The 27,340-nt window shown below is 42.1% G+C and overlaps 3 protein-coding genes and 1 long non-coding RNA gene across 4 annotated transcripts; 1 reads left to right on the plus strand and 3 right to left on the minus strand.

The window, feature by feature from the left end:
• Positions 1-272: 272 nt before the first annotated feature.
• LOC115102436 (nucleotide-binding oligomerization domain-containing protein 1-like) lies at positions 273-10,908 on the minus strand. The gene is made up of 12 exons (XM_029622385.2): positions 10,699-10,908; positions 10,245-10,472; positions 9,660-9,834; positions 7,644-9,465; positions 7,437-7,520; positions 7,243-7,326; positions 7,072-7,155; positions 6,916-6,999; positions 3,742-3,825; positions 3,546-3,629; positions 3,313-3,396; positions 273-3,109 (listed from the first exon to the last, which is right to left on the minus strand). The coding sequence occupies exons 2-12, from the start codon at positions 10,449-10,451 to the stop codon at positions 3,037-3,039; spliced, it is 2,865 nt and encodes a 954-aa protein (XP_029478245.2). The 5' UTR covers positions 10,452-10,472; positions 10,699-10,908; the 3' UTR covers positions 273-3,036.
• Positions 10,909-14,443: 3,535 nt separating this feature from the next.
• On the minus strand, positions 14,444-16,245 carry LOC115114455 (gamma-glutamylcyclotransferase-like). The gene is made up of 4 exons (XM_029642704.2): positions 15,938-16,245; positions 15,578-15,729; positions 15,077-15,209; positions 14,444-14,847 (listed from the first exon to the last, which is right to left on the minus strand). The coding sequence occupies exons 1-4, from the start codon at positions 16,151-16,153 to the stop codon at positions 14,701-14,703; spliced, it is 648 nt and encodes a 215-aa protein (XP_029498564.1). The 5' UTR covers positions 16,154-16,245; the 3' UTR covers positions 14,444-14,700.
• A 991-nt stretch (positions 16,246-17,236) lies between these two features.
• LOC135563081 (uncharacterized) lies at positions 17,237-20,640 on the plus strand. The gene is made up of 3 exons (XR_010460292.1): positions 17,237-17,635; positions 17,742-17,900; positions 19,233-20,640. It is a non-coding gene; the product is annotated as an uncharacterized LOC135563081 (long non-coding RNA).
• A 645-nt stretch (positions 20,641-21,285) lies between these two features.
• Positions 21,286-23,083, minus strand: LOC115114447 (gamma-glutamylcyclotransferase-like). Its single transcript, XM_029642691.2, has 3 exons — positions 22,825-23,083; positions 22,592-22,737; positions 21,286-22,247 (listed from the first exon to the last, which is right to left on the minus strand). The coding sequence occupies exons 1-3, from the start codon at positions 22,942-22,944 to the stop codon at positions 22,043-22,045; spliced, it is 471 nt and encodes a 156-aa protein (XP_029498551.1). The 5' UTR covers positions 22,945-23,083; the 3' UTR covers positions 21,286-22,042.
• Positions 23,084-27,340: the final 4,257 nt, after the last annotated feature.

Genomic DNA, 27,340 nt, shown 5'->3' on the forward strand with positions numbered 1-27,340 from the left:
TTTATGTAATTGAGTAGGCCTATATATTTGTTTAATCAAATTATTTATCTAACAATAAAAATCCAATGTAATGTCATTTTACAAAACAATTCACTAAAGTAGCTGCTCATCTTTACTTTGTAGGTATTTTCACTTGGTAATGAGTACTAAGTAATTTTATAGAAATTGCTCATAGGTAACTATAAAGTTACACTTCGCGTTAAATAGCTAAATCCTGTGTAAGAACTAGCGGCAAACTTGTACTTACCCAGATATTACAGATATGTACTCTGTGGTGTATTAATGTGTTTATTTTCTCACTTGGATGGTGCTTTCAGAAGCTGACGATTAGATTGTCAGAATGGGTAACATACTTTGTAGGTACACAATAATTCAAAGTAAGTACACCTCACGATACCCTTCATAACTAAATCCTGTGTAACAACTAGTAATTACATTGTACATATGTAGATATTACATGTACTCTGTGGTGTGCAAGTGTTCTTCTTCTCTCACTTGGATGGTGCTTTCGGAAGCCTTACAATGAGGGCCCGGTTGTCAGGATGGATAATGTACTATATAGGTACACATTAATTACAAGTAATTACCTCTAATGACACACTTAATTTTAAGTAGCTAGATATTGTGTAACCCCTAGTAGTTACATTTTACTTATGCAGATATTAAATGTACTCTGAGGTGTACTTGTGGGTTTAACCTCTCACTTGGCTGGCAAGGAGGTTCAAGTTGTCTTAATGGGTAACGTACACATGAACTATTTCATTTGTATTTAACCCTTATTTTACCAGGAAAATTGACTGAGAACACATTCTCATTTACAGCAACAATCTGGTTCCCCAGGGGGAGAGGAGGGGGATGAATGAGCCAATTGTAAGCTGGGGATGATTAGGTGGCCATAATAGTGATAATAGTGAGGGCCAGATTGGGAATTTAGGACACCGGGGTTAACACCCTTACTCTTACGATAAGTGCCATGGGATCTTTAGGCACCATAGAGAGTCAGGACACTTGTTTAACGTCCCATCTGAAAGTCGACACCCTAAACTTACAACAACAACAAAAATATTAGAATCTGGGATGGCACCCGTATGGCAGACCTTAGTCAGTGAAGTTGACATATGTCCAAGCTGTTAGTGTAAATTCCACCAAGTTAACCCAGATGGTACACTTTTGGGTGGCAAGTGCAAGCAACAACATTGAGTGTAGATTTTGAAAAGTGCATATTCACAATAAGGTAATTCGAGTAATTGAGCCTCCAATCTTTGTAATCTCGGACGCCCAGTGTCCTAAATCTTTCCACAGGATATTACAACCTTGTGACAGTTATTACTGAATCAGATGCAGCTAAGAATTTTGTGGAAACTTGCACCTATCAAGTGCACATGCACTTAGCCTACAGTGCATTCGGAAAGTATTCAGACCCCTTCCTTTTTTCCACATTTGTTACGTTACAAACTTATTCTAAAACATTTAAATATGTTTTACACCTCGTCAAGCTAATGACAAAGTGATTTGCATACGTATTCAGACCCTTTGCTGTGAGACTCTAAATTGAGCTCAAGTGCATCCTGTTTCCATTGATCATCCTTGAGTGTTTCTGTAACTTGATTGGAGTCCACCTGGGGTAAATTCAATTGAATGGACATTATTTGGAAAGGCACACACCTGTCTATATTAGATCCCACAGTTGACAGTGCATATCAGAGCAAAAACCGAGCCATGATGTTGATGGAATTGTCCATAGAGCTCCGAGACAGGATTGTGTCGAGGCAAAGATCTGGGGAAGGGTACAAAAACATTTCTGCAGCATTGAAGGTCCCCAAGAACACAGTGGCCTCCATCATTCTTAAATTGAAGAAGTTTGAAACCACTAAGACTCTTCTTAGAGCTGGCTGCCTGGGCAAACTGAGCAATCGGGGGAGAAGGGCCTTGGTCAGGGAGGTGACCAAGAACCTGATTGTCCCTCTGACATCAGCTCCAGAGTTCCTCTGTGGAGATGGGAGAACCTTCCAGAAGGACAACCATCTCTGCAGCACTCCACCAATCAGGCCTTTATGTTAGAGTCGCCAGACAGAAGCCACTCCCCAGAAAAAAGTCACATGACAGCCCGCTTGGAGTTTGCCAAAAGGCACCTTAAGGACTCTCAGACCATGAGAAACAAGATTCTCTGGTCTGATGAAAGCAAAATTGAACTCTTTGGCCTGAATGCCAAGCGTCATGTCTGGACGAAACCTGGCACCATCCCTACAGTGAAGCATGGTGGTGGCAGTATCATAATGTGGGGATGTTTTTCAGCAGCAGGGTCTCTGAGACTATTCAGGATCGAAGGAAAGACAAATGGAGCAAAGTACAGAGAGATCCTTGATGAAAACCTGCTCCAGAGTGCTCAGGACCTCAGACTGGGGCAAATGTTCACCTTTCAACAGGACAACGACCCTAAGCAAACAGCCAAGACAACACAGGAGGGGCTTCGGGGCAAGTCTATGACTGTTCCTGGGTGGCTGAGCCTGAGCCTGGACTTGAAACCGATCGAACATCTCTGGAGAGACCTGAAAATAGCTGTGCAGCGACGCTCCCCATCCAACCAGACAGAGCTTGAAAGAATCTGCAGAGAAGAATGGGAGAATCTCTCCAAATACAGGTGTGCCAATCTTGTAACGTTCTACCCAAGAACTCTTGAGGCTGTAATCGCTGCCAAAGGTGCTTCAACAAAGTACTGAGTACATTTTGTAAAAACCTGTTTTTGCTATATCATTATAGGGTATTGTGTGTAGATTGAGGGGCGGGGGGGACTATTTAATCAGTTTTAGAATAAGGCTGTAAAGTAACAAAATGTGGAAAAGTCAAGGGGTCTGAATACTTTCCAAATGCACTGTACATATACGGTATGTACAAATATTTCCAATGTAGTATGTGCAAAACAAACAAAGACCCTCTAAGACCAATGTACATGCGCGCACACACACACACACACACACACACACACACACACACACACACACACACACACACACGCTCCAGCTCAGTTCTGTCTCCTCAGTGGAAGCGTAGCCTTCCCTCAGCCTCAAACAGCTTCTCTTCCTCTTCAGAAAGACAGTTTCCTTTCAAACTGTGGGTGAGTGATGACAGAGCACATCATAATCAGCAATACAATAAAAGACCCACAACCATTACAAAGTGGAAATGGTGAAAGATGTTTTGAAATACAAATGGGTCTAAGGAATATATCAAATACTATTATTAAGCTGACACAAAAAAAATGAGTAATGTGCCTTTAAATGAGCGACATTGCTTCACATTTCGTACACTCACCAGATCTCTTTGAGTGATGTGTTGTGGGAGAGAGCCTCTGACAGCTGTCTGATTCCATCCACTGTCAGCTGATTATTGATTAACCTGCGCAGAATGGACCAGAGGGGTCGCTAGGTTAACCGGCTAACTTTTATTCACATTCAGAAATACATTTTGTTCACTTTCTGGTTAATTCTAAAGCTAAACTTCGTTATTGGTTGTTGGGAGTGTGTTGAGACTGGGGCCTGCCTTACCAGAGGTGAGATAGACCCGTGTTGGATCTGATCAGCTCTGCCATGTCTGGTGCTACATCATCTGACAACTCGTTTTGCACCAACCTAGAACACCACAACACACATTTAAACTGTACTGTACTCCAAGACACAGATACACATTTTCAAGTCTTGTGAACATGAGACAGGCATACATGAAGGTTAATTCAAGTCCTACCAGAAAATTCGGAGCCCTCTATTGTCTTTCAGTGCTTTGGCCAAGCTCCGCCCACCTTCTGAAGTGATGCCATTGGCTGAGAGACTGAGGGAGAGAAGAGCAGAGTGACATAGTGTAAAACAGATACTGTACTTTCTCTGTGTATCTAAAAGTAAGAGTTCAATAACCCATACTGTATAGCTGATTATACAACAGGTGAGTCTAATCCTGAATGCTGATTGGTTAAAACCCGCATTCCAGCCGGTGTCTATTCCACAAGTTACCACCGGCTAAATCTATCACATTAAAATGCCTAATTACTCTGTTCCACTGACTGCGCAATCCACTGTCTCATCAGCCCAGCTAGACAATATATAAACTTGATCTCCACCATAAAAAGCATCTAGACATTATCTCACATTTCTGTTAACTAAATGTTAGTCTTTCATGTCCCATAGTAATGAATGTGTCGGGATTCGAAATCTTGAAATCATGAATCAGCATAATTGTTATGGATATATACAAAGAACTATCCCTAGAAAACAGGTAAAAACTAAACAAAGTGCAGCTAGTTTGCAGTCTTTCCAGCTTCAGTTTGATGTGATTGTGTTAGCTGTGTTGTTGGCTAGCTCCTCTGAACCACAGTGTCCTGAGTAGTGAGCACATTTTCTATGCCAGATGAAATCGTGCCTCATTAGCTCATGTGGAAGGACCACCAGAGGGCAGGCTGGGCTCACGGATAGTTGCCCAACCAGGCATGTGAGTCAATGTGACCAGAGGCAATTAAGCACAGCTGACGATACTAATGACTTATTATCTTTTCCCTACAAGAGGGAGGAGAGAACCAGCGAGGAGGGAAGATAAACTATCTCTGGAGGATGGCCACCAAGAGAGGGGAGCTATCCAAGAAGAACCATTAAGAAGGTGACAAACCTGTGGTTTTTGTTATAGTTTAAAGATAATCTTCTTATGTTCCTGTTTCATCTAAAGGAGATGTTTATCTTTGGGAGATTCTCATTGATTGTGTTGGAGTGTTTGTACTGACAGAAATCCCTCAATAGAGAACTGTGTTCAATCAAGAAAACCTTCTCCTGACTCGTTTATTCCACCTTTCCGCTTTAGAGTGAAACCAAATGACTTGGTCCGCTAACACCCATTATTATGGATGTATCCAAATAAATGTCACTAGAAAACAGCTTAAGCTAATGCTGCTACTTTGTTGTTGTTCTGGCTACACTGTTTGTCTACACTGTTTGACTTGACTGTAAGTTAGCCATAGTTGGCTAGCTAGCAAGCAAGGGATAAGAACGGAACATTGGAACATAAATGGAACATTTAGGACGAACGACTGGGTCGCGTCCATAGATACGAACGACTGGGTCGTGTGTCTGGCACCTAAACCGATAGAACGAATGTCCAGCCGGCTTGGGTAGCAACCCCAGATTTGTGTCGGGACTATATCTTGTGGAAGGATGAAATAGTATGAATAAATTCATCAAAATAACGTGTTTAATGAAAATGTTCACCATTATTTGAATATGTTGGTAACCAGTTGTATAAAAGTGATAATGCCCTTGAAGACGATGTTTGGAGGATATATTCTCCAAACGTCTCCTGACCCCTCCTGTCCCCTCCTGTCTCAGCCTCCAGTATTTATGCTGCAGTAGTTTGTGTCGGGGGGCTAGGGTCAGTTTGTTATATCTGGAGTACTTCTCCTGTCCTATCCGGTGTCCTGGGTGAATTTTAAGTATGCTCTCTCTAATTCTTTCTCTCTCTCAGAGGACCTGAGCCCTAGGACCATGCCTCAGGACTACCGGGAATGATGACTCCTTGCTGTCCCCGGTCCACCTGGCTGTGCTGCTGCTCCAGTTTCAACTGTTATGCCTGTTATTATTTGACCATGCTGGTCATTTATGAACATTTGAACATCTTGGCCATGATCTGTTATGTCCACCCGGCACAGCCAGAAGAGGACTGGCCACCCCACATAGCCTGGTTCCTCTCTAGGTTTCTTCCTAGGTTTTGGCCTTTCTAGGGAGTTTTTCCTTGCCACCGTGCTTCTACACCTGCATTGCTTGCTGTTTGGGGTTTTAGGCTGGGTTTTTGTACAGCACTTTGAGATATCAGCTGATGTACAAAGGGCTATATAAATTGATTTGATTTGATATTCGCACGGTTTGCCGGCCCTCGAATTCGTCGCCGCCTAACACCCGTGCCAATATATCCTCCAAACACCGGCTTCTCACGCGTCATCACTTAAGTGTCCGTTAGTAAAATGATGCACCAATGGGTTATACAACCTCATTACTGACATCAACTGTCATGAACCACAGCTGTGGGATAACTGAGAATGGCATGGCACAATTAGTGCCACTCGCTAGGTTTCCATTTAATTGGCACAAAATGTGCATGTGAATATCCTAAAAAGAAAATATTTTCCCAAAGGTGGTAGGTTTCCACCAAATGGACTTGTTGTGGATAAAAATCAATGCAAGTTGACAGCGCACACAAAATGTTATATTTTGCTAAGTTTTCATGTACCAAATCAAATTCTAATATACCGATCACAAAAGCTGTTGCGTTAAATAGCAAATGTGCCCACTCTAGTCTTGGCAAGTGCACTTTAGCATCAGTTCTCAGATACAGTGAAGGTAGACTAGTCTACATGATGATATTATTAGGGATATTTCTATTTGTCAAATGGCAGTCAAGCATCGATCATCATGTTACCAGAATAAGACATTCAATATTTATTGGAAAGGAGCATCTAGCTCATCACTGTTCACTTTCAGCACCCTGTGAAGTTCATGATACTTACAGTATTTCATCTGTAGCCTAGTACACTGCATGGTCTCCCAAGTTGTAGTGGGAGGACCACATACCATATCAAAACACCACTCCAAGTTACTTCGATATGATGGTTATTATATCAATATTTGTGGCGTTTAAACCGCTATTTCTTGCATTATTAATTTTACCGACACTAAAAGATCACACAATGTCCAACAAACCAATGATGTCTCTGCATTTATAAAGTTGTACCAAAACGTCCTGTTTCCATCACAGCTGTCATGATTGTTTTTATACGGTGTGACTTTACCCGCATAAAAACTGTGGATGGGAATGTGGTTACTGTGCCAAATACTTACTCAGTTAAATAAAAACAATAATGAGATATCTTGCCATCTATCTCACCAGAGGTTGGTAAGACTTGGGTGATTCCTCAGGGCCTCTGCGAATGCTCTTGCTCCTTCATCACCAATACTGTTCTCCCACATTCTGAAAAACAGGAACAATCCATCCCATGCACTCTGTTAATTAAATTAAAAAATATTGTAATAGTGCACTTACCCCACGTCAAAGATAGATGTGCTCTTCTGAATGGCACTGGCCAGATACCTGCCACCCACACTGGTGAACTTGTTGCTGCCAACCCTTTGAACAAATCAAAGTGCCAAAAATAAACATTTTAATTCATACACAAATAATTATATAATTGATTGGACATACTGATTTACATACTTGACGACTCTTAACTTAGGACATTCCTCAATGATATGAGCAATTAGCTTGGCTCCGATGTCCGTAATGAGATTATTGTAAAGTCTATAAAATCAAGAAAGCAGAAATACAGTCACGTTATATGAATTTGTTATACAGCATAATACAGTACTAAAGTTCGACAGGCAAGTTGACCCTTATAGAAACTGACTCACCCCAAAACCTCCACCACTCTGTATTTGATAAGCTCCTCAGCCAGTACTTCAATGCTGCTGTCTGAGATCTGATTGACACATAACCTGAAATGGAGAAACGAATTTAGCTGAAAAGCTATACTTTATTTGTGAGTGCTGGTAGCCTTTTTTTAAACAGTGGCATAAAGTACATAGTGTTTCCATCTGCATATATTCCTAATTCCTCACCTCACCACGGTCATCTTACTGAATGAAGGCCTGAGCTGCTTGACCCCATAGTCACTGATGTTGTTGTTGTCCATGTCCACCCCTAGCCTCTTCCGCCGGTGCTGCAGCACAAAGTTGAGGGCACTGCAGTCGCCAGAGGACACATTACAGTAGCCCAGCTTGATGTAGTCAGCTGTGATTCCCTTCGCAGTCAGCTGGGCCACCTCTTTACTTCCTGTCTCGAAGATGCAGCGCAGCATCCACAGGAAGTTGGGCAGGACATGCACCTTGCTGCCCTCCTGCTCTGTGCTGTGGAGTGGCAGACCGCGGAGGTGGGACCTCACGCTGGTGAACAGGTAGGACTTGAGGACCGCCCGCTTCCTCTTCAGCAGCGCTGGAGGAACCATGTGCTCCAGCAGGCCGGCATTGGCCTTAGACAGCAGTCCACACAGGAAGAGGTTGGCGTACTGGAGATGCTCGTTGGTCTTGAACGGGTCCTTTCCACTGGGTTTGGAGGAGCCACCGATGCAGGGGAAGACACATGATAAACAAGATGTGTTGTCCCTCCTGCTGCACTCAGTGAAGAACTTGAGGATGTTGCCTACGCTGGCCTGTTCATCCAGAACCAGGGAGAATGCAGCCAAGAAGGACTGTAGGGTGAGATGAAGGAACTCAAAGGTAGAAGGGTTTCCACAGGCATCGTAGCGGCTGACCGGTCGGAGGAAACCCACCTGAAAGTCCTCCTCAGTCAGGCCACAGGAGGTCACCTCCTCCTGGTCGAACACAAAGCCTCCTCTCTCCGTGCCCAGCAGAGCCAGCTTGGAGAAGGCTGTCAGTGGCCTCAACCCTGCCCTGAAGGTATCAGCGGGGCACCTGGTGTTTCTCGTCAGGAGGCCCGGTGGGGGAGCGGCCCCGCGGCTGAAGAAGACTTCAGAAAGCAGAAGGAATATGTTAGTGAGGGTCACGCAAGCCTCTGGCAACTCAAAGTCATCGTAGACTGAGTGCAGGTGTTTAAAGCTCTTGAAGACGATCCAGCAGAAGAGGGGGATGGAGCAGAGGCCACAGAGGTCGGGGCTGGCATCCAGCTGGACTGAGACCAGGTCCCTGTGCTCCTGCTCTTTGAAGTGTAGGTTGGTGTAGGTTTGAAGGTGGGCCGGAGAGAACCCACGCAGTGCCACCCTCTTCCGGATCACCCTGCTCTGGACCTCGGTGCCTGTCCGAGCCGTGAGGACCTTCCGGGAACCACTGAGCAGCTTCCCACAGAGCAGGTTAATGAGCACCAGAAGAGGGTGAATCTTCTCCTCTGGAGAAACCACCTCAGGCACGTTCCCCAGGTTCAGATCAGCCTGGATCTCATCATAGCCGTCAAATGTAAAGAGAACCTTTTCGGGGAAGCGGAGGATGTAGCTGAACACCTCATTGTCTGCATCTTGGTCGGGGTAGCAGTTGTATTTGAAAAGCAGGTCCCTCAGTGAGATCTCGTCTGTCTCCTTGAATGTGCTGAACATCCTACAGCGGAACTTGAAGAAGAACATGGCGTCTGTCTGTTCCAGCTCCCTATTGGACCACAGCCTCTGGAGCTTCTGGAGGAGGATGGACTTGCCCACCCCAGCGTCCCCCGTGATGAGCACTGTCTCTGCCTGTGGGTTAAAGACACCCTGTTCTCCCAGGAGCTGCTCCAGACCCTCCAGGTGGCCCAGGCTCTCATTGTGGTCATTCAGGAGCTCCATCAGGGTGTCTGTATAGAGCTCCTCCAGCTGGGTTTCCTCTCGCTTGGTGTAGGATGCAATGAAGCTTGTGTCTCGGCCCAGCTCGTGCCTCAGCTTCTCACAGTACCTACTAACTGAGAGGAGGGGGGTAGGGAGAATACACTGGAATCTCATTCTCAACTGCTGATATTCAGCCAAAATATACAGTAGTTTCCCCCGTGATTCTCTAATAGCTTACATTTTCAATGCACTGTATTTTTTTATTGTTAAGTAAAATTCCAATAACACATTTGAAGTGCAGCACCATACAGTTTACTGACATACTTACTAGGGTCCGTGTTCTTCACTGGTATGTCCCGTATGAAGTCTGGTGGCTGGTAGTTGATCTCTTTAAGCCATGGTTGGAGGTCTATGTATGCATCATAAACTTTGTGGACAATATATAGGAAGTATTCACATGCCTGCTCCCCTTTGCTTTGGACCAATTCCAGGATTTTACGCACCTGCGCCATGTCAATCATAAGTAAATAATATTTACTTTACAGTGATTCAATATTTAATAATAATTTGACAGCTAACAGTTCCCCCCTTTTACACACCTGCATGATGCCAATCATATTTACTTACCAGTGATTCATATTTAATTAATATTACTTCCCACATTTGGATTAATGTGGCCAAACAGGATTTTTCACAGATAAGATTCTGGCAACATACCAAATGCCATTGTATTGCAAAATCAAGTCTTGTCTTTATATTTTCTCATCTTAAAATCAGTTAGTCCATTTTAGTTTGGGCCTAGTAAGCTATTTGTGAATGTAAGAGCATGTCTTTGTGATGGGTACTTTGTCATTTAATGTGTGTTGTCCAAATGGACATGTATCCTCTCTGAAACTCTCCTATGGTAAATTACCTGGTCTGTCTTGGTGGCTGAGCGCTGGATGATTTCTGTATCCTCAAAACACAGAAAGCCACTTTGTAGGAGGTTATCCAGAATGCACTGCGTGCTCTTCACCTGGGAGACCAGTAGCTCACGGTGCAAGGTGAACAGTTGGACAGTGGACACATGGCCCATTAGTCCAGCACGGACTTCTTCGGCACTGGAGCCCATAATATGCATGCAGCTGGACTTCAGCTTTTACTGGAAGAGAGTAGGGGAAATTCAATAGCGGAATGGTTTCATTTCAAGATGATAAAGCAGAGATTTCACAATTGTCTCCTGTGTGCATATTTATCTCCTTTAGCAAATAACAGAGAATCATCAATTAGGAGAGAAATATGGATCCAAAAAAATGGATAAAAGACATGTTAATGTGTAATGTACAGAATCACATACAGTATAATATGGGCTGGAACATTTACCCTACCTTCAAAAACGCGTTGATTACATTGTTCTTATGGGCACTCTCCTAAACCGCTGTGGAAAAACTTGGGAACCACAGCTCTCCATTAAAACAAACTCCTATTGCTTATGAAACTGTTGAAAATAGTGTACAACAGGATATTAATTAAATTTTTCTCTAAGACCAGGATATTAACCAAACGTTTCTCTCGGACTGTTAGAAGAGTGATCTAGTCTTGTCTCAAACAGTTTTCTGAAGAGAGGAAAAACACTGAACACTGAACACTGTACTGGCTCGTTATCGGGTCTTTCCATGAGGAAGTGAAACCCAAAACAGCCTGGGATGCTTGTAATTTCACCTCGGATTGTGTAACAGCGCTTTTGGCATGCTGTGTTATCTGCCTCTTGCCACAACAGGAGCAAAGCATAATAGCAAACACATTATACAGGACCCGGCTCTAGCCTTTTGGGGGCCCTAAGCAAGATTTGGTTGGGGGAACCCGAGCTGGCGGTAAACATTTTTAGGGGCCCGCTCTTCACTGTGGAGAGACATTTTTAAGGTTACTACAAGCTCCACTCCACTGATCTACGTGTTTGCGTGCACATGGGCAAAGTGGAATTTTTGGAGTAGTCAACTCCTTTTGGTAAATTGATATCCTCACCGGTTCCACTCCCATTCACAAGGGGGTAATAGAAAAGTATTTTATTTTTGTCTTTTCATTTTGTGAAAACATGAAGTTGCCTTCCCTTGCTAGTAGTAGCTAGCTGTCAGGCTGGCTAGCTGGCTTTAACCTGGCTAAAAACATAGAATACTAGCCAGTCTTTTTAGCTTCCCATATCTCCATGTGAAATAATCCGATTTATAATAACAAAATATACCAGGGAAATGTTCTTATATTTGCCAGTGTAACCTAAAACATTATCCCAGTTTGAAATGCTGCTTGTGTATTCATTCCCATATCAGCTAAAAATAGAACCACGTGTTTTGGTTAGGGAGAAAAAAAGCACATACTGTATCTCGCAGCTGTTTTTACCAGTAGCCTGGAATCAGTAGTTATTACTTCTAAACAAAATATATTTTGGGGGGAATTCAAATAAGGCTGCAATGTTTGGTTTATTGTTTGAACAATCACTGAGAATATATTTGCTTATCAATGCAAAATAGGCTACTTTGATGCATAGCCTATTAATAGTCTATAGAGAGAGAATAAAGTAGACGGCGCACGTCAAACGTCTGATTTATGACCCTATGTCCGGGTGACGCGAACATGCCCAAATATGGGCATCATGTCAGGACCTCCTGGAGGGAAGGTGTCACATGGTTATGGCCATATAAGTGCATCCTGTTGTCACGTGTTACAGTGTGCGTGTTATTTTACATCTATATTGCATCTATTCCTTTGAAGTTGTCATGATGATTGATGTGTAGGGACCTGGTTGAACTGGGTGGGATGTGTTTGAACATTTCAAAGAGGATGGCCCCACACCCACCATATTTTATTGCCCTTAGGGTTGTTGTCTATGAAACAGGAATGTCCGGTGGGGATTATGATTGTGGCCGAAGCATTATAAATAAATCCCTGAACATGGGGCCCCAGAACACTAAACAAGATTTTTTAAATAAAACCCAGAACATTTAACAGAAAATTATGTCTCCTAGGCAAATTCTCAGGGTGCTATGCCTCTCTTGTCACGAACCCAATGATAAAAGCATCGAGGACGTTTTATATGAAGCCCCTGAATGTTTTAAAGGAGTTTTGGATGCGAGTGATGGACATATGGCTTACATATTCCAACCTGAGGATTCTACTGTTAAGATTTTCACAGACAGCAGTCCCAACCCCCGTTATCATGTAAAACCTGGGAGTTTTTCTCCTGCGCTGCGTATGAGAGAATGGCTTAAGATAAGGCTAGTGCTCTGTCAAATTGAACAGGCCCTGAGTGGTACAAACATGCCTGGCTTTGCATTGGAAGAGCTTGTGTACGGGCGCAGTGATTTGAAAGTCATAAGGATCTCATCAATGGCGTATAGCCCTGACTCCAAAGTGACCATTTTAGCATGTGAACAATTTGATAGTACAAATGCGACGAAATCTGTCAGTTCATATGTATTTTCCAAAGCCTGCAAGGATGTAAACTTTTTTATGCCAGTGTTTAGCTTTAAATGGATTGATTACCCTAAATGCATAACCTGGATGAATAAACTGGACAGTCTTTTCCAAAATCGTGTACAATTACTGGCCGCTTCTATCCTTAAGACATACCCAGCGTCTACATGCCAGACGTTTGATCTATCCCTGGAGTGAAAACATACGGAGCCTTGACGGAGCGTGTGTGGCATATCCTGCGACGAAGAGAGCCTGTCTTGACGATGGTGAATTGGAAACTGATGGCTGTATAAACATATAGCCGGAATAACCTGCCCCTTTATCTGTAATAAAGGAATAGTAAAAATGTTTAAGTAATTATAGCCTGTTTTAAAAGGTCTGTACTAAAGATTTAGAATGAAATGGTTTTAAAGCGGTATCTCGCCTTTAGCGAAGGGGAATCTCTTGTTTTCTCTTTTCGTCCCAGTCTGTCGCGGAGAAATGCAATGTCTTATTTTATAGGAATACAGTCTTTCCTACAACGGTTTGTTATAAACATGAAAGGTTATTGAAAGTTTAGTACTGTCTGGTAATGATGTATAACTGTTGTACAACCAATGTTTATAATTAAAACATACATGCATGTTTCAATATTGCGCAGTAAAATTGTTTTGGATTAATTATAACATGTTTTAAAGAGGTCTGTACTAAACATTATGAATTAAATAAATGGTTTTAAATAGGTACAGTGGGGCAAAAAAGTGTTTAGTCAGCCACCAATTGTGCAAGTTCTCCCACTTAAAAAGATGAGAGAGGCCTGTAATTTTCATCATAGGTACACTTCAACTATGACAGACAAAATGAGAAAAATAAATCCAGAAAATCACATTGTAGGATTTTTAATGAATTTATTTGCAAATTATGGTGGAAAATAAGTATTTGGTCACCTACAAACAAGCAAGATTTCTGGCTCTCACAGACCTATAACTTCTTCTCTAAGAGGCTCCTCTGTCCTCCACTCATTACCTGTATTAACATGCCTTTCAAATACGTATTTATCTCACCCCCAAGGACGTGGGGGGCTAAAAAGTCAAACAACCCCGGCAGAATATATCTTGTCTAGACAACCTCCTACAGTTTAAAATAGATGTTATTTCTAATCAGCCCATATACAAACGACCCCCCCCACCCAGGTCTCTAAATTTATATCGGTGATAAGAGAATTATGTTCTCCAGGTACATCACCCAATTTAATTATATTACTCTCAGTCTGCAAACCAGAATGTGTAAGATCCTGGTCGAATGAAACAGACGGAGACACAGCTAAATAGACAAAAAGGTTTATTCACGGGATGTTCCGAAGTCAAGAATACAAATCAATTAATTTTATACTGACTTCTTACGCCCACACATACACACACACACACACACAAACAGATGCACATACACACATACCCACACACACATGCACACAAACTAATTTAGGAAAATGTCAAGGGGTCTGAATACTTTCTGAATGCACTGTGTGTCTGGAACCGGCCCTGACATTGTACCCAATCAATCAAGTATGTGTGTGTGTGTATGTGTGTGTGAGAGAGAGAGAGAGAGAGAGTGTGTGTGTCTGTGTCACACTTCCCAAGCAAAATAGAAAAACATTAGTAAAAGAAAATGCTATGCCAGACATTGTCATTCATTTTTCAATTTATTTGGTATCACATCTAAAATGACTGGCTCAAATTTTACACAGAACATTTGGGAATATATACCAGTGTGCCACTTAGTTTTTTAAATTTACTCTAATGCATTTTTACTTAAGCTGGTTGTTGCAACAAAAGTACAACAGGGACATTTGAACTTAGACAACTGAGTCTTGTGTCAATTTCCCTCTAAGGTTGTTACATTAAGTGATTTCTCTCTCATTTTCTTTCCTCTGGTACCATCTACAAGCTTTTTCCTTTATCAGCAGGTTTCAACGCGGTGATGTCATCTAAAATGGACGGACCGCTGTAGCCATTGGTTTCCACTGCCTCCAGCTTCTTAATGTAATCCAGAGGTAAGCCGTTTTGTTTTGCTCCAAGACAAACAACCTGTAGGACAAAGTTAGTTGCTTTTGTTAATAACACGACCCATGGGTATTTGCATAAACATTCTACTTCTGTATTGGGTTTCGACATTTTGCCATTAAATATAACACAAATGCATTGTTTGTGCATTTGGATATGGCCAATGGAGGCATCCTTCAAACTGGCTATCAAAACAATCATTACTTGTGTATGATTAGGCTGCTTTATAGCAAAAGACAGACATATAGCGTACCTGTTTGTATGGAGGCGAGGTCTGGTGAACTGTGAAGTTGTTCATCTGGTAGGTGCGACAGAGGACCTCTCCCTCGTCTGTGTTAATGGTAACGTCTAGTGGACTGTAGAATCCTATTCCCACTCCTTCCTGCCTGGAGAACACACAGTTAAGAGCAGATAGAAGTTGTTCATCCTTTGGAGATACTGTTGATTGAAGTTACAAATTCATGCCATTCTCTACAGTCTGTAAAACAATCCAGAATGTTATATATATATGCCATAGACATCAGTTGTACCACTTTTTCCACTGGCACCAGAATTGTATTAGGACCTGCTTGAGGGAAGAGAACTAGGAGAACCAGGGGCTTATTTCCGTTGACTAAGCCTTCCGGGCAAATATGTACATTTGGAATATCCCACTACAGGTCCTAGGACATCATCTCAGCAACAATTCCTATTCAGGGCTGTTCAACTTCACAAACCGCATATAACCCTATAACACTGTAAATTAGCCACCCACTTGTCTAAACTGATGAGGTTGTCCTTGTCCATCTTCCAGACCACTCCCCAGACCACATCTCCCTTGGACTCTTCTATAGTAGCAACACCACCATGCCAAGAGTTGGTGTTGTTGAACTCTTTCTTCCAGTATCCAAATTGAATCACATGATCCTGTCAAGTAGAATATTCAAAAGCATACACAGTAACTTCATAATCACATGTACGTAGCCTAATCACAATTATTTGTTAAAGCATTGCTAACAGCATAATTAATAGCTTGCACACGTATCATGGCAAATGAAAACTCCGATGCCAACCTACAATGCTTGGTGCCAACTTCTCAGCATCTTCACAACAAAACATACGCACTGAAGCCTACCTTCAAACTGCCAGTTGTAACAAAAACCGCGGATGGATTCTTCAGCTGTAGTCTTTCCTTCAGCAGATTACTTCCATAAGCGAAATACATAAAGTAGTCAGACACGGATGAGTTTGAAACACTTGTTCCATTATTTTCAGCGGTGGCAGGAACCGCTTTTGACGCAATTTGTTGATGAAACAGTGCAAGTAAAATCGTGTAAGTAAGGTATGACATGGTCTATCCGCTTTGTGATGGTGAGTATGTTAACCAGTTGGTAATGTTGTTATTGTATTACTTGCTGTCTTTAGAGAAAGGGCTCGACTACTGTACCTCAGCGTGACGGCGCGCTGATTGGCTGAGCGCTAAACGAGGAGGGGCATGCATGAACAGATAAAACAGACAGAACACCCTGTCCCCTTCAGTTGATAAGATGATCATTCTTTTTCATTACATTTCTAACATGATTCAGTTATCACAACAAAACATAGTATCCATTCTGGGTGAAATGAGAGAGTTTTTTTTATAATGAATTAATGCAATTTAAACTAGTGTGTTAATAGTGCCACTTGAAGCCCAGTGGTATAAAGTACTTAAGTAAAAATACTTTAAAGTACTACTTAAGTCGTTTTTGGTGTATCTGTACTTTACTTTACTAATTATATTTTTGACAACTAATGTACTTTCTACTATTCCCTGACACCCAAAAGTATTTGTTACATTTGGAATATTTAGCAGGACAGGAAAATGGTCCAACAAACTTAAAGAGAAAATCCCTGGTCATCCCTACTGCATCTGATCTGGCAGACTCACTAAACACAAATGCTTTGTTTGTAAATTATGTTGGATTGTGCTCAACTGAGTATTACAATTGTTGGGAAAATTACTTGTGTCATTCACAGAGTAGATGTCCTAACCGACTTCCTAAAACGATAGTTTGTTAACAAGAAATTTGTGGAGTGGTTGAAAAACAAGTTTTAATGACTCCAACCTAAGTGTATGTAATCTTCCGACTTCAACTGTACCTTTACTTTTGATACTTAAGTGTAGACTTTTAGACTTTTACTCAAGTAGTATTTTACTAGGTGACTTTCACTTTTATTTGAGCAATTTTCTATTAAGGTATCTTTACTTTTACTCAAGTATGACAATTGGGTACTTTTTCTTCCAATGTTGAAACCAGACTTTTTTGCAGTGTTGTTGGGCTTATATTCACATCCGTAGCAACAGCCCCCTGTAAATCCTTTCTCAATAGAAGCATTCAGTGAATTGTAGCTTTAAGATTAAAGTTAAGAAGTACGATTAGGAGATTAGGTTTATGTTAACTACTATATTTTCCAATACTATACACGTTTCACTTCCAAAAGGATTCTAAAGTTATATTCCACCGATACAGTCATTTTTTAATGTAATTTGTGCAATACATTTAGTGGATGCATTAATGCATTATTTTGTAGAACGGGAAGTTAGAAAGAGTGTTAGAGGAATTGAATTCCTCTTCATGCTGGTGGTGCTGCTCCATCAGCTTGCTTGGGAATACCTGCTGGAGGCTATTGCTATGATGCCTTTGTATTGTACAGTGGGAGAGAGGAGCGCTGGGTGGTGGAGCAGCTGCTTCCCGGCCTGGAGCAGAGGGGGTCTCCCTGCGTCTATGTCAGCATAGCAGGGACTTCCAATTGGGGAAGGACATTGTGGACTACATCACAGACAGCCTCTACGGTAGGTATCCTGGACCACTAGAAATACTATATGCAGACGCACTGGTTAAAAATACCAAGCCTATGGCATCACCATCTAATGATCCTTCTTACTGGTCTGGTTCCAGGCAGCCGCTACACCGTGTGTGTGGTGAGTCGTAACTACCTGAACAGTAACTGGCCGCACCCTCCGTCTGCTGGTGGAGCAAAGGGTCATCCTTATCTTCCTGGAGGAAATCCCCCCAGCTGTCTGCCCACCACCGCCTGTCTAGGCTGGTCAAGACCAGGTACGTACAGTATGTGGAGTGGGGGTTCTGTGAACTACACTCTATCATTTATTTAACTAGGAAACATCCTTGCGAAAACATACAGTGTCTTTTCGGAAAGCAATCAGACCATTTGAATTTTTCCACATTTTGTTACATGACAGCCTTATTCTAAAATGGATTCAACGTTTGTCTCTGTGAATGGTTTGTCCTCTAACAAATTAACTGTACATTTTGGTGATGTTATTTGTAAATATAATGTTAACTTTCACTGCTATGCAGATGACACACAGCTGTACATTTCGATGAAACATGGTGAAGCCCCAAAATTGCCTTTGCTGGAAGCCTGTGTTTCAGACATAAAGAAGTTGATGGCTGTAAATGTTCTACTTTTAAACTCGGACAAAACAGAAATGCTTGTTCTAGGTCCTAAGAAACAAAGAGATCTTCTGTTGAATCTGACAATTAATCTTGATGGTTGTACAGTTGTCTCAAATAAAACTGTGAAGGACCTCTGTGTTACTCTGGACCCTGATCTCTCTTTTGACGAACATATCAAGACTGTTTCAAGGACAGCTTTTTTCCATCTACGTAACATTGCAAAAATCAGAAACTTTCTGTCCAAAATGTATGCAGAAAAATGTATCCATGCTATTGTCACTTCTAGGTTAGAATACTGCAATGCTCTACTATCCGGCTACCTGGATAAAGCACTAAATAAACTTCTGTTAGTGCTAAATACGGCTGCTAGAATCTTGACTAGAACCAAAAAATGTGATCATATTACTCCATTGCTAGCCTCTCTACACTGGCTTCCTGTTAAGGCAAGGGCTGATTTCAAGGTTTTACTGCTATCCTACAAAGCATTACATGGGCTTGCACCTACCTATCTTTCCGATTTGGTCCTTCCGTACAAACCTACACGTACACACTATGGTCACAATACGCAGGCCTCATAACTGTCCCTAGAATTTCTATGCAAACAGCTGGAGGCAGGACTTTCTCCTATAGAGCTCCATTTTGGAATGGTCTACCTACCCATGTGAGAGATGCAGACCTGGTCTCAACCTTTAATCTTTATTGAAGACTCATCTCTTCAGTAGATACTATGATTGAGTGTAGTCTGGCCCAGGAATGTGAAGGTGAACAGAAAGGCACTGGAGCAACTAACCGCCCTTGCTGTCTCTGCCTGGCCAGTTGCCCCCTCTCCACTGGGATTCTCTGCTGGGATTCTCTGGGATTATCTGGAGTATTTCTCCTGTCTTATCCGGTGTCCTGTGTGAATTTAAGTATGCTCTTTCTTTCTTTCTTTCTTTCTTTCTTTCTTTCTTTCTTTCTTTCTCTCTCTCGGAGGACCTGAGCTCTAGGAACATGACTCAGGACTACCTGGCCTGATGACTCCTTGCTGTCCCCAGTCCATCTGGCCGTGCTGCTGCTCCAGTTTCAACTCTTCTTCCTGCGACTATGGAACCCTGACCTGTTCACCGGATGTGCTACCTGTCCCAGACCTGCTGTTTTCAACACTCTAGAGACAGCAGGAGCGGTAGAGATACTCTGAATGATCGGCTATGAAAAGCCAACTGACATTTACTCCTGAGGTGCTGACCTGTTGCACCCTTGACAACCACTGTGATTGTTATTATTATTTGACCCTGCTGGTAATCTATGAACATTTGAACATCTTGGCCATGTTCTGTTATAATCTCCACCCGGCACCACCAGAAGAGGACTGGCCACCCCACATAGCCTGGTTCCTCTCTAGGTTTCTTACTAGGTTCTGGCTTTTCTAGGGAGTTTTTCCTAGCCACCGTGCTTCTACACCTGCATTGCTTGCTGTTCTGGGTTTTAGGCTGGGTTTCTGTACAGCACTTTGAGATATCAGCTGATGTAAGAAGGAAATTTAAGAAGAAAAATAATATTACATTTTTTTAAAATGTCAATCTACACACAATTCCCCAAAATGACAAAACGAAAACAGGTTTTTAGACATTTTTGCAAATGTATTAAACATAAAAAAGATAAATACCTTATTTACGTAAGTATTCAGACCCTTTGCTATGAGACTCGAAATTGAGCACAGATCTGTGGAAGGGTACCAACAAATTCTGCAGCGTTGAAGGTCCCCAATAACACAATGGCCTCCATCATTGTAAAATGGAAGAAGTTTGGAACCACCAAGACTCTTCCTAGAGCTGGCGCCCAGCCAAACTGAGCAATCGAGTGAGAAGGGCCATGGTCAGGGAGGAGACCAAGAACACAATGGTCGCTCTGACAGAGCTCCAGAGTTCCTCTGTGGAGATGGGAGAACCTTCCAGAAGGACAAACATCTCTGCAGCACTCCACCAATCAGACGAAAGCCACTCCTCTATAAAAGGCACATGACAGCTCGATTGGACTTTGCCAAAGGGTTACCTAAAGGACTCTCAGACCATGAAAAACAAGATTCTCTGATCTGATGAAACCAATATTTAACTCATTGGCCTGAATGGCAAACGTCATTTCTAGAGGAAACCTTGCACCATCACTACGGTGAAGCATGGTGGTGGCAGCATCATGCTGTAACATAACGAAATGTGGGAATAGTGAAGTGGTCTGAATACTTTCCGAATGTATATATTTTCTATGACCTTGTGTGTTGAGGAACTTGACCTGAAGACCTGAAGGCTTGTCTTCTAAATTCTATGTTCATTATGACTTGAGTATGTTGTCTTTCCTGTGTTGTATAATGCCTTGGGTGTGATAAAAACACTTTATTCTTTAATTCAAATAATCAGTTATTATTGTGATTCCCAGGACCTACCTGGACCAGGCCATGCAGCCTGCCTTCTGGGACCATCTGTTGACCAAACTGGTCCCTCCTGAACCACACCCTGGCCAGTGACCAGATTCAGTACTTCACTCTTTTAAAAAGGGTTCTAAAGGGGTCTTTGTTGGGTGAAAAGGTTCTACCTGGAACCATAAAGGGTTTTCCTACAGGGATGAGCCAAATAACTATTTAAGGTTTAAGAAAGCACCTATTTTGTGTACATGTCTAGACAGTGGTATTCTGCTTCCAATGAACTTTGTATGAACTGTGTTGATACAACGACCAACCGTTATCAACAGCAGAGGGAGACAAAGACCTTCAATCACATACAAGTAAACAGACTTCCATTGTTCAAAATATGTTTTCAAGGAAACACATTCTCATCTAACAATGAAGTTTATGGATTTGCATACAAAGGGGGAGGGGAAGAAGAAGAAGTGATCTTGAATGTAGCCTGGTCCCATATCTTTCTGTGCTGTCTTGACAACGTGGTCATGTCACTGACCTGTACGATTTGGAAAGACACCACAAACAGATCTGAGATCAGGCTATCTTGAATGAGGCTGATTTAATGCCTTTGTACACTCTATACAGATTAACACAGAACATCCAGGGAGGTTTTATTGTGTGCCGAAGTAGTAGAAATACACATGATCATATTCTACATTTAATCCCTATACAGTCTGAGGGATACTCAGTGTCATCATCATCATCATTATTAGTCAGTAAATAACTATTCCTGAAGAGGACTTATAGATGTAATGTTGAGGGTTTCTTTAACCAGTGAGTTCGTGAACACAGTTCTCTCTCTGGGCAGGTTTGAGTTCCTAGAGAAAAATATATGCTGTCGCTAACTTTCTTTCAAACCAAGGTGCATGAACAGTGGAGCAAACTGGAGATGAGAAGATATTCAGCAACTCTTGGTAGGACAATGGAAGATGTTGAAGCAAACTTATATTGTCCTACCAGGAGTTGAGTTCCTAAATATGGCAGTTTGTTCAAGGTGTTGTCAAGCGTCAGATCGGTGGTTGGCTCTCTCTTTGTCTCTTTTCATAATCCGCTCCAGCTCAGCCATGACAGGCAGTGGGCCCTCATACTTGTTGGTCTAGATGGCCTTAAGCTTCTCCTTTGACAATATAGACTATATTGTTTCATTACAATTCATTTGAAAAAACATTTGTTGGTAATTTGTTCCAGAGACAACTTTCTGCGTTTCTATTCATTGTCCCACTGTATATCCATGGAGAGCACAAGTTTCATTAACAACGTTCCTCTTGTAAGGTAAGGTATCTAACGTCTTACAGAGTTCAGTGTCAAGTCCATGTTCTTAAATGGATTTTGAATAAAAGAGATATAACTAGATTGAGAAAGTAAGACAGTGTGTGATAGAGAGAGAGAGGGGGGGGGAGTGTAAAAGGAGTTGTGTCTCCTTGAGGTACTGTGGCGATGGTGGAGCGTAAACACAGCTGTTCATGATGTAGGTGCGACAGATGAGCTCTTGGCCCCGAGTCTTCACATTCACCTCCACAGGGCTGTAGGCCCCTAGTCTCACGTTCTCCTGGCTGCACACACACACACACACACACAACACACAAATATGAATACACCCAACCACACAACTTTAGTACTGGTTAGAACTAGACCACATCAACCACAATGAAGAAGCACTCAGAATGACACAACAGACCCAGTATTTTTTTAAATATTTTTTTAAACTAGGCAAGTCAGTTACGAACAAATTATTATTTACAATGATGGCCTACACCGACCAAACCCTGGACGACGCTGGGCCAATAGTGCGCCGCCCTATGGGACTCCCAATCATGGCCGGTTGTGAAACAGCCTGGATACAGTAGACACAGTATGTGCCAACTAGGATTAGGTGAACTAGATAAAGGTATCTTACCTGTCTAGAGACTTGAGGTCGGCCACGTTCATCCTCCATACCATTCCCCACATCTCGTCCCCTGGGCTGTTCTCGATGGTCGCCACACCCCCATGCCAGCGGTCACTGGCCAGACCCTTGTAGTTCCCAAATATCAGCTTGTAGTCCTGGAGAGAAGGAGAGATAGAGAGGGTCAGGTTAAGGTCAGGTGTCCTCCCAGGTCCTCCTTATAGTCAGGTCAGGTCGGGTCGTACCTTGAGCCTGGCCACACAGTGGATGGAAGCGGAGGGGTTCTTGAGCTGGAGCCTTTCCTTCAGTAGGTTGCTGCCGTAGGCAAAGTACAGGAAGGTGTGGATTTCTATGTTGTCATCCATGCTGACAGAGAGGAGGAGAAGGAGGAGGAGCAGGAGGAGGAGCAGGAGGGGAAAGGGCAGGGTGAGGTGGAGGAGGAGGAGTCGAGGGAAGACAAGGAGGTGGAGGAGAGAATAGAGAGAAACTACAGTCAGCAAGAGTGCTTGGAGCAGAGACGCAAGGAGAGATCAAAGAGAGGTCAAGGAGAGGCGCTATTGTGACAGAGATTAAACTCTGCTTCCCCCTCTTTTATACAGGCCCTCTCTCCACTCACTGACTCTCCATTCTCATGCTAATCCAACAGGCCTGGCCTGTGCTGTACCCACCACTGCCACACAATACACACAGCCTGCTGCTGGTTGCTGAGCCTTATAGCCTGAGCTGGCTGAGCTCACAGTCACACCAGCATGTCATTCACAGTGTGCTGCAAAAAGCCTGCATAGCACTGTCATGTGGGCAGAGAAGTTAGTGATGTGTTGCAGCTGATGCTTTGACAAATAGGCCAATCCATCACTCATGTTTGCTTGCGTGCACATGGATTTATGTTTCCACCGCCGATGGTAATCAGGCAAACCTCAATTATGTACAAAGAAATATCATTAGAACTTTGCTTTGAAATTATGTCATTGGCACTGACTGGTGCAGTGGAGGGTAAATGCAGTTTACACACCTTTTTTATTTTGTCCCAAGCTTTACCAATCTTTTGCAGAAAAATGCATTGAAAGTATAGGAAGCATTACTGGTCACGGGAATGGAAGGCTAAACATGGCTGGTCCATCAAAGTCCAGTAGGTAACTTTGTGTGCGATCTGACCAAATTCACATAGAAAAGTGAGTTATAGATTGGTAATTCCTATTGAAAGCAAGTCTGATGCTCAGTATATCTGTTCTGTGTGCTATTTCTATGCTTCCCATCTTTAAGTTTAGCTTTTGCGTCGTTTTACTTTTGGTTTTGTACACCAGCTTCAAACAGCTTAATATACACTATTTTGGGTTATTGAAAATATAGTGGAAACAGCAAAGTTCGTATAGTGATGCAGGTCTAGATGTTGTACACATGAAATTGTGTCATCCCGAAATGTATCTGCAACGTTCTAATTTATTTTGTTGCCACTCTAGCAATACCTCTCCATCCATTCTACAGGTAACTGCCAAACACTTGAGTAAATGAGGGATACAAAGTATATTAAAAGCATGTGCTTCCACACAGGAAGTTTCAGAAGCTTACAGAATCTATACCAAGGTGCATTGAAGCTGTTCTGACGGCTCCTGGTGGCCCAACACTGTATTAAGACACTTTATGTTGGCACTTCCTTTATTTTGGCAGTTACCTGTAGCAATATGTTACAATGACAATGGAACAGCTGGATAGGGGAAATGGCTTGAGTTTCACAAACGGGAATATAACATTGCAGATGTACACATGAAATTGTGTCAAACATCTAAAGACCTGTATTTGGGCTCACGAGTGGCACAGTGGTCTAAGGGACTGCATCTCAGTGTAAGAGGCATCACTACAGTCCGTGGTTCGAAACCAGGCTGTATTGTATCCTGCGGTGATTGGGAGTCCCACAGGGTGATGAATAATTGGCCCAGGGCAGGCTGTCATTTTAAATACAAATTTGTTCTTAACTTGCCTAGTTAAAAAAAAAAAAACGCTATACTGAGATGTTTGCCATTTCTAAAAGGACATAAGTGGACATTTTTGGTGCCTTTGTTCATGTTTTTTCTAGGCCCCCATACTACTCAATTAGGATGATGAAGTGATTTGCTATTTGGGGTAAGTTTCTCAAAAACATGAAATCCCCAAAAAGGTGGCTGGACCATTCTATAACATTCCATTTAGATCAGAAATAGAGATCTGGTTGTAAAAATATATATTCGTCCTTTAACAGTGATGACCATGAAAACACAAGACTGATTTCTATGTTCAACAAGTATATTATTCTTCCTGCTTTATCTAGCTCTATTTGTGATATTTTACCTTGCCTTGCTAGCTTGATAGGTAATCCATCTCAGATGACATGTCACGACTTCCGCCGAAGTTGGTCCCTCTCCTTGTTCGGGCGGCGTTCGGCGGTCGACGTCACCGGCCTTCTAGCCACCGCCGATCCACTTTTCATTTTCCATTTGTTCGGTCTTTGTCTTTCACACCTGGCTTCACTCAACCAATTACTTGTTTATTATTTAACCCTCTGTTCCCCATGTTTTGTTTGTGAGTGATTATTCTTTGTACATCGGTCCGTTTTTGTGGGTTCGCTATGTTGCTTTGTATTTTTGTAATTTTGAGTAAGTACGTTGATTACTCATATCTGCTGTCCTGCGCCTGACTCTCTACACCAGCTACACACAGGACCATTACATGACATCTGTTATGTGATAAAGATGCAGTCTGGGGTCGTAAGCACTTACAAATGTGTAACATATAGTCTGAATAATTGGAATTTATAATATATCATAAAACACATTTTTGCAATTGGTTACATATATGAAATGGATGATTTTATTGTATTTTTTTATTTTATTTAACCTTTATTTAACTAATGATGTAGTACACAATCGAGCACAATTTTTTCCGTGACTGTTTATGGCAGGTGAGCACTACTTTACAAACTTCTGGTTGAAATGATAAAAAACCTTTGGAGCATCACTTTAATTTGCACAAACTGCATTTGAAGAGGCAAAGACGTTTCTGATGAACTGCATGCGCAACTTTTAATGACGTTGACAGAAAATGGGTCTAAATGGATGATGGTAATGACCCCGTTGTACTCATTGCTTGAGCCCATATGGATTGCATAGACTAGACAAAGATAATGGAGGAATTTCTCTGAGCCAGCCTACTGGAATATTTTAATTAATTAACCGCACCCACTCAAAACAGCGTTTGGATCACTGATGGAGGGGGAGAAAGAACTAACCAATAGGAAGCAAGCGCCCAGACCACGTCGTACTCTCGCATCCATCCGCGGAGTGGAAAAATCCATCACAAACAGGAGGACCACAACCTGTAATTGTCTGTCTGCGAAGTCTGAAACGGAGCATGTTTCATACATAAACTGAATGTGTTGAAGGAGAACATTTGATTACATACTGGAGTTGATTAAAGTAGATATTTTTGTTTAATTCAAATAATGTTGTGTGCGCAGAACGCCTGATTTCTTTGTGCGATAAAAAGGTAGAATTATTAATAAAACATATACTTTGCTTGTTTATCATTCAAGCAGATAGGAAGAGAACACTCCTGGCCAGCGTATACAAAGGTAATATCAATCAGGTTTTTATTGTGATTTATCATTTTTAAACTTGAAGAATGCTTCTGTAACATTCACATATTGATCAAGAGCATTGTTGATCAATAACAATGATATTTTACAGAACTGAGCCTCTAGGCTAGAATATCTTCCAATTGTGTGTCGCTGGTGTTCTTTGATTTATTGTAGCATGTGCAAGTGCATGTGAGGGACACATTGACAAGTGAGGGGGTACAATAAAAGAAACGTAATGCTGGTTACATTGTGGTGGTGGGTGTTTTAAAGTGGCAACTATCAGTTATAGCTGCTTCATTTAGCCATTTGAATGCATTCACTTATTTCTACATTTCTCTCCTTGTTTTATTTATCACGGTTTGTACACAGTATCATTTTTATTTTACTGTCTGTCTCTGTCGGTCTACATTAATTAATTCATCTCACCCTTGTTCCTTCCAACAAACTATTGATATATCCATTATATCCTGCATGGATAAAGCTAGAGACATAAGCATGGACAGCCATGGATGATGTTGCCGGTTTTACTGGAGAACATTCTCGGTCTCATACTCAGGCCCAATCATGTTTGTCCTGAGTTGGTGTGAAGAGGGGTGAGAGAGAGCCCCAGTATGGAGCCAGGGAGGGGGCCAGGGTCGGGGGCTGGAGCCCCTTCCTCCATTCACGTCCTCCAGCTCACAGGGGGGTACAACTTTTCACCAATGGAACTGTGGGATAGTGTGGGTCTGCAAAGTGACTCAATAGTTCTGCTAGACATGTTTGCAAGATTTGACTGGGGTCTGGATGGAATAGCTAGATACTTAAGGAAGGATCCTGCTAAAGTTGTAGCTGGTAGGATATCCAAAGATCTTACATGATCCTTGGAAACATTACAGCAGGTTTTGTTTCCAAACGTCAAGTCCATCAATAAACAAGTATAGGTTTATAACTGACCAAGCCTGTTATTTTTCTATCAGTTGTTAAATGTTTCAGACTTGTACAGAAAGTCACCTTTTGTCTGCCCTATCTGTTTATTCCTGTAGATGGCAGTGTTGCGTTTGAAATGGTCACATACAGTTGATACAGTATCACATCCACCGTTGGATCAGATCAAATCCCCAATAAAATGAACAAGGGAAAAATAACTCCTTGAAAAAAGATGCTGTTATGAT

This window comes from Oncorhynchus nerka, linkage group LG3, assembly GCF_034236695.1.
Source record: "Oncorhynchus nerka isolate Pitt River linkage group LG3, Oner_Uvic_2.0, whole genome shotgun sequence".
Taxonomy (NCBI): domain Eukaryota; kingdom Metazoa; phylum Chordata; class Actinopteri; order Salmoniformes; family Salmonidae; genus Oncorhynchus; species Oncorhynchus nerka.

Excerpts from the sequence above, each read along its gene's own strand:
- LOC115102436 (XM_029622385.2), bottom strand. The coding sequence starts at position 10,451 with ATGCATATTATGGGCTCCAGTGCCGAAGAAGTCCGTGCTGGACTAATG. Across the intron at positions 9,466-9,659 it reads AGTGAAGAACACGGACCCTA|TTAGTAGGTACTGTGAGAAG; the intron begins GTAAGTATGTCA and ends CCCTCCTCTCAG. Across the intron at positions 3,826-6,915 it reads CCAAGTCTTACCAACCTCTG|TCTCTCAGCCAATGGCATCA; the intron begins GTGAGATAGATG and ends TCTCTCCCTCAG.
- LOC115114447 (XM_029642691.2), bottom strand. The coding sequence starts at position 22,944 with ATGGATGACAACATAGAAATCCACACCTTCCTGTACTTTGCCTACGGC. Across the intron at positions 22,738-22,824 it reads ACTGTGTGGCCAGGCTCAAG|GACTACAAGCTGATATTTGG; the intron begins GTACGACCCGAC and ends CCTTCTCTCCAG. Across the intron at positions 22,248-22,591 it reads GACCTCAAGTCTCTAGACAG|CCAGGAGAACGTGAGACTAG; the intron begins GTAAGATACCTT and ends GTGTGTGTGCAG.
- LOC115114455 (XM_029642704.2), bottom strand. The coding sequence starts at position 16,153 with ATGTCATACCTTACTTACACGATTTTACTTGCACTGTTTCATCAACAA. Across the intron at positions 15,730-15,937 it reads TTACAACTGGCAGTTTGAAG|GATCATGTGATTCAATTTGG; the intron begins GTAGGCTTCAGT and ends TCTACTTGACAG. Across the intron at positions 15,210-15,577 it reads AACCTCATCAGTTTAGACAA|GCAGGAAGGAGTGGGAATAG; the intron begins GTGGGTGGCTAA and ends TGTGTTCTCCAG.